The sequence below is a fragment of the Euphorbia lathyris genome, chromosome 5 (assembly GCF_963576675.1).
Source record: "Euphorbia lathyris chromosome 5, ddEupLath1.1, whole genome shotgun sequence".
Taxonomy (NCBI): domain Eukaryota; kingdom Viridiplantae; phylum Streptophyta; class Magnoliopsida; order Malpighiales; family Euphorbiaceae; genus Euphorbia; species Euphorbia lathyris.
This window is the reverse complement of record NC_088914.1, coordinates 71603161-71609142: the sequence shown is the minus strand read 5'-3', so window position 1 is coordinate 71609142 and position 5982 is coordinate 71603161. Positions and strand designations below refer to the sequence as shown.

General features: G+C 30.5%; 1 protein-coding gene across 1 annotated transcript; it reads right to left on the bottom strand.

Annotated features, from left to right (window-relative positions):
• Nucleotides 1–697: 697 nt before the first annotated feature.
• On the bottom strand, nt 698–5327 carry LOC136230261 (MADS-box transcription factor 18-like). The gene is made up of 11 exons (XM_066019282.1): nt 5013–5327; nt 4870–4923; nt 3494–3509; nt 3324–3394; nt 3173–3197; nt 3030–3091; nt 2718–2817; nt 2558–2599; nt 2050–2417; nt 1124–1334; nt 698–1031 (listed from the first exon to the last, which is right to left on the bottom strand). The coding sequence occupies exons 1-11, from the start codon at nt 5195–5197 to the stop codon at nt 921–923; spliced, it is 1245 nt and encodes a 414-aa protein (XP_065875354.1). The 5' UTR covers nt 5198–5327; the 3' UTR covers nt 698–920.
• Between the last annotated feature and the right edge of the window lie 655 nt (nt 5328–5982).

Below are 5982 nucleotides of genomic sequence, written 5' to 3'. Positions count from 1 at the left end.
TAGATATTGTCCGCTTTGCCCGAAATCCAACACTTTGCACGAATTTAAAACGCCTCTACATGTATTGGACGTCCACCTTGCTAATAAGCCCAATCAATCTCTCTCCATTTCTGACGTGGGATTCAGTTCATTCCTGTCCCCATCGTCATTTCTTAAAGCCGCTCCTTCCTCAAGCCATCTACCCGACCCCACCCACTCCAGATCGGACGGTTACAGAAAGCATCCTTGAGAATTTGCTAAGTTGTGGAGGAATTGAATACCTAAACCTCCTCATTAATGCTTTAGAGCACAAAATTATTGTCCATACCAAACCATTGCTCTTCCACCCTTCAAACATTTGAACTTCACCTCTTCAAATCCTATTTCCATGAAACTACTTTAAACGTCTAGCATTACCTTATCTGGAACTCAAAATCTCGAACCATGAAGTGATGCATCCCTTTTTCTCTCGATACGAATGACTTCCGATGAAGAAAACATGAGGCCTACATTTATGACTGCGGAGTCTTCTACGAGGGTGTGTGTTGGGGTGTTGCAAAATCCTTGGTCACTAATCATGCCTTCATTGATATTCCAAAGATTGCTGGGGTGTTGATATTATGTTACTATATGGTTTATATTTTAGGTTGTGTAGTTTATCTAATTGTGAATATCATAAAGGTGTAACTCTTCCTATTCTTTATTTTGATTGAGTTTCTAAAAACTGCTTAGTAACATGGTCTATCTTCTTCCATGTTTTACAAGTACAATGACATAAATGTAGGCGCCGAGGGGCGGGGAGGTTCTGCTGACTCTCAAATCCCAGTTAATTAATAGAAGAAAAAATCATACTAAAAGGTGTTCAAACAAACTCAGATATAAAAAAACAAAATGTCATATGGGTAAAGTTTTTTTTATTCAACTAGGCAATCCTTAAAGAATCAAAATGGAAAAGGGTTGTCATGGCCTCTAGGATTTGAGCCACCATTGTAATACCCCATTGTTGGATTCATAGTGCCCCAATCGTCTTGCTCGTTTTGCTGAGATGTGCCCTAAACATAACAAACAAAAGAAGCGTTACTTACTAATTATTAATTACACATTCTTAATGAATTAATTAGTATGTAATAATGAAAATTTATACCTCATTTTCATTGATTCTTGGAAGAAAGTTGTCATTGAGAAATTGGAGTAACTGAGGCTGAGGATGATCGTATCCATCATTCACAAATTGGTCAAACTGATGATCATGATATGGCTCAATACTTTGAGGAGGGAAATTGTTATATCCATGATACATTGTTGACGATGATGATGGTGGCTGCATTAATCCGGAAAATGCATTTGCTTGATTGCTGCATTCATCACGTTGCAGCATTAGGTGTTTGGTTAGTGGTCTCATGTTTGTCTTTTACACTCGAAAAACAGCTTTTTACAAAAGCAGAGAATCTCTGTTTTTTAGAAAAACAGTTTTTTCCAATAGCAAACCGTAACAGTAAACGGCAACAACAAATAGTAGGTAAAACAAACGGACCCTTAATGAATTTACATTTAGTCACAATTAATGATAAGCGGAAATAGAGATTCGATTAAAGATGTATCACATTGGAAGAAAAAAGGTGTCCGGTTATTAACAAGCAAACAACAAAAATAAAGAGTTTCTACTAAACAAAACAATAATGATATAATAAGAGAAAATGGAGATTCATGAAGTCAGTGTCGTATTACAAAAAATTTGTCTTGTTACGACAAAAATAAAGATTTTCTACAAAATACAAGATTACAAACATAATTAATTTCTACTTATATTTTTCATATTACTTCCTCTTTTTTAAACTTATAGTATATGTATTAAAGACAGTTACTATCTAATTTCGTATAATTACTATACTTTTGTATATTCTATTATATATATAATAATATTTTATTTCTTATCTTATTTTTTAGAATTTCTTCCCAAACCCTAGGGCATGTAAATGTTCAATAAGCTTCAGACATACATACATGCATACATACATATAAATATATAGCAATGTTATAAAATTGAGGATAAATATAAAAAGTAATTACCTGAATGGTTGAAACCCGGATCCACCGGGTCCTCCATGTTGAAATCTGGATCCGCTGGGTCCGGGTTGAAATCCAGATCTGCTCGGTCCTCCAAGTTGAAATCGGGATCGGCTTAAGGGTTGAAACTGGAATCTACTAGGTCCAGGTTGAAATCCAGATTCGTTGGGTCCAGGTTGAAATATAGATCTGTTAGGTCCTAACGGTTGAAATCTGGATCCGCTCGCTCCTAGAAAGTCGATTTGTGGGTGTAGAGTCATGTTTGGATTATAGCTTAGACTTCCCATCATAAATCCACCAGGATTCATATTCATGTTCATATTCAAATTCAGATTCATATTCATCTTCATGTTGTGGGGATTAAATGTTTCCTACAATTACATCATACACATATATCAATATTAAAAATTATTAAATTGTTGAAAACACATATAATTTATAAAAGAGTTTTTGATTAAAATTTCCATTTCAATTTGGTTTTATAGATTGTAAGATCTTTTTTTTTTCTTACCTGTCGAGCTGGTGGAATGGAATGAACTGATTCTAACATTCGCTGCAAAATCAAAAGCAACTAGTATTTTAAGTCTTATGTACATATTTTTTTATTATAATAATAATTATTATTATTATACAATTAAATAAAATGAAAATGATAGAAAAGGAATTCTTACCTTGCGGCGTTGGACATGTTTCAAGGTCTCTTCCAACACACGTTCATAATTCTCAACCTCATTCGGTGTTTTGAAGCTGCTTAAACTTTTTATAAAATTGCTGAAATAAAATTAATCAAATAATTCATATTCAAGATATGCATTTTTTATAGAAACAAATTAATGGATTTTGTTATTATATTATATTAAATTCATTCATTTTTTTTACTTTTATTATCAATTACTTACATATGCACTAATTTTAATATTTTTTTTCTTTTTTTTTTATAGATGGTTGTATCAAAAGGAAATTCGAGGTTAATAATTTCAAACCTTATTTGTTTTTCAACATCTTCCAATTCAGAATTACACAATACCATTTCATTTTGAACATCCTGGAATCCAAAATAAAAATTACCGATCAGTAAATTTGCTCTCACAAAATATTGTGAAAAATATCATTGATGTAATAATACCTTCAATTGATTTTCCACACTTGTCCTGTTGTTAATATCATAATAAAAAAGAAAGTAAACATTTTAACAATTTTGTATTAAAAAATATGTATGTTATTAGTTTACTCATTAATCTATAGATAAACAAATAAATTAGAGCAGAGAAACAAACCCAGATGGCAACATCAGTGGACGATGAATATTTGTCTCAAGGGTTAAATGATCTATCATCCTCCTAATCAACTGAAGAAAATTACATATTAATAAAAAAAAAAAAGTTACATAACTGATTAACTTTGAAATTAATATATAGTATTAATAAAGTAAAATTAGCATAATTACCTCAACATTTTCCACCCTTTTGTAAAAGATGAAGTTTGAGACATGAAGTAGAAAAAAATAGAAAGACATCAAATTATTTGATTAGTAATATATAAATGGAATTTTCCTCAAATCCTTCTTCAATCATAAATCTATGAAATATCTAGCATCCTGCTAATTTTAAATTAATAACCATAGATATTTTAAATCTTTAACCATAATTTCAAATAATTAAAAACAAAATTTAACTAATTGACTTTATAATCATAACTAATTAATTAATAAACATCTAAACCTAATTTAAACACAGAAATCAAAAGAAAATAAAACATTAAAATTGTAAAAACTGAAAATCCTAATGAAAGTTGACTAAACATGACTCAAAAAATGATTACAAGAAATTAAGTGAAAATAACTCAAATTCAACCTAAAAACTACAAAAACAACATTTAGAGGTAACTTAAAAAACAACACATGCTCTTGACTCAAATTACTAACAATGTAGTTCAAGGTGAGCTAAGACACTAAATAATAATTTTTACATCCCTAATAACCTCATTTTTCTTCCTTCAAGAGAACTAGACATAAAACAAAACAATCATTTCGGAAGCAAAAAAGAAAAATCAGATAATGAGTTAATAGACAAATCAAGCAATAAAATAGAGTAAACATTACGAAGTCATATACAGATAACCATTCTCAAATCTCAAAAGAGAACTAAAAAAATCCAGAGAACCAAAAAAAAAACAAGAAATGAATTTTTTTCAACTTGAGAGTCCATTAACTAAAAGAAAAACAAAAAAATTCAGACTCCAATTTTGCAGAAAGAAGTAGAATTAGAATTTTGAAAATCAAATCGATTTTGAGCATCCAGGCCATATAGTTTCTGAACCCAAAAGAGCTTCTTAATTTGGGGCTTTTTAGACATAACATATAGCTGTTTGTTAAATCATTTTCAAAACATTCAAGTGTCAGTAGCTGTTTGAAAATAAAAAAATAAAATCAGACTCCAATTTTGCAGAAAGAATTAGAATTTTGAAAATCAAAGCGATTTTGAGCATATAGCCAAATACTTTGTGAGCCCAGAAGAGTATACTTTTAGAATATAAAAGTGAAACACACAAACATAAGAAAGTCCTGAGCTTCTTATTTTGGGGCTTTTCAGACATAACTTAGGCAAATTAACAAAGTCTAATAGAAAATTAAAGCATTTTCAAAACATTCAACTGGTATATCCTGATCTGATGGAAGGATATAATCTGATGGGTGTTCAAACATGGATTTCACCAGATCTATTCAAAATACATTTGTTTGAAAACCAGATCTATTGAAATTCATGAAGACAGAAGTAGTAGAATTAGAATATTCAGATGGTCAGAATTGGATTTCATATATACCTTCCACGTCTTGATGCTGGAAGATCAATGAAGTGTTTCAATGTGTCTTCCACCCTGTAATCACCCAAACATGAAACGAGCTATTTAATACCTTTTGCAAGAACAAAAACACAGACAGCCATGAAATGAAATGGTTTTAATACCTTTTGTTTCCATCAAACAGGAAAAGCTTTCCGGCAGGAGAAAAAATGATCAGTGCAATTTCAATATCACACAGAGTTGAAATTTCATAAGCTTTTTTTACAAGACCACTTTTTCTTTTGGAGAAAGTGATATGTCTGTATGTTGTATTATCAATCCTCTTCAACTCAATCTTTGTTCTTCCCATTTTTTTCAAAATTTAATAACAAGATGAAAGATGAAAGATTGAAGAACAAGAAGAATTGGATTCTGATATTACAGAAGAAGAACCTCAGAGATCAGAGAGAAAAGGAATTAGGAAAAGAGAGAAAAAGACCTAAAACATACTAATTGACTCCTGTATATATACAATAGCTATAAAGTACTAAATTTCTTTTATATCCTTATTCTTAATACTAATTACCAAATTATCACCTATTATATCCTAATTATATCCTTATTTTAACTCTCCTCAAGCTGAAATACATATAGTAAGCTCACCAAGTTTGGAAACCAAAGCTGGATAAAGCTTTGGTGAAGATATCAAGTCTTGATGTATTGTGGAGATTGCTAAGGGAATATAAAAACTCTCAATTTTGTCCCTTAAATTCTAATATATCCACTTCTACCCCCGCCCTCTTTAGGAATTTCCCTAAATTTATTTTTTTTTATACATGATTACTTCATTTTTTATATTAATTTTTATTATTAGTATTGATTGTATTATATTAATCGCAATACGTTTAAACCGTTACTTAAAAATTATTACTCAAACGATCTTCGGTTGTAAATTTAATTAGGCAATGTTATAAGACCGGTATCCAACATCGTAATGTTTTTAGAGAAGTGCAAATTTGGTCCTAACGTATGAAATGGTATAAATTTATCTATGCCGCTTCTAAGCATGATCAATTTTACCATATCTAATAGAAAATTTGAACAGACTAGTTTGATTGTCGTATCAGACCTTTCAAACAAGTTTATCATAAACCG

Bases quoted from the DNA above. Each gene is read 5' to 3' on its own strand.
- LOC136230261 (XM_066019282.1), bottom strand. From the start codon at position 5,197: ATGGGAAGAACAAAGATTGAGTTGAAGAGGATTGATAATACAACATAC. The intron at 1,335-2,049 runs GTAATTACTTTT...TGATGAATGCAG, and splicing joins TCCGGGTTTCAACCATTCAG to CAATCAAGCAAATGCATTTT. The intron at 1,032-1,123 runs GTATAAATTTTC...TGTTATGTTTAG, and splicing joins CAAGAATCAATGAAAATGAG to GGCACATCTCAGCAAAACGA.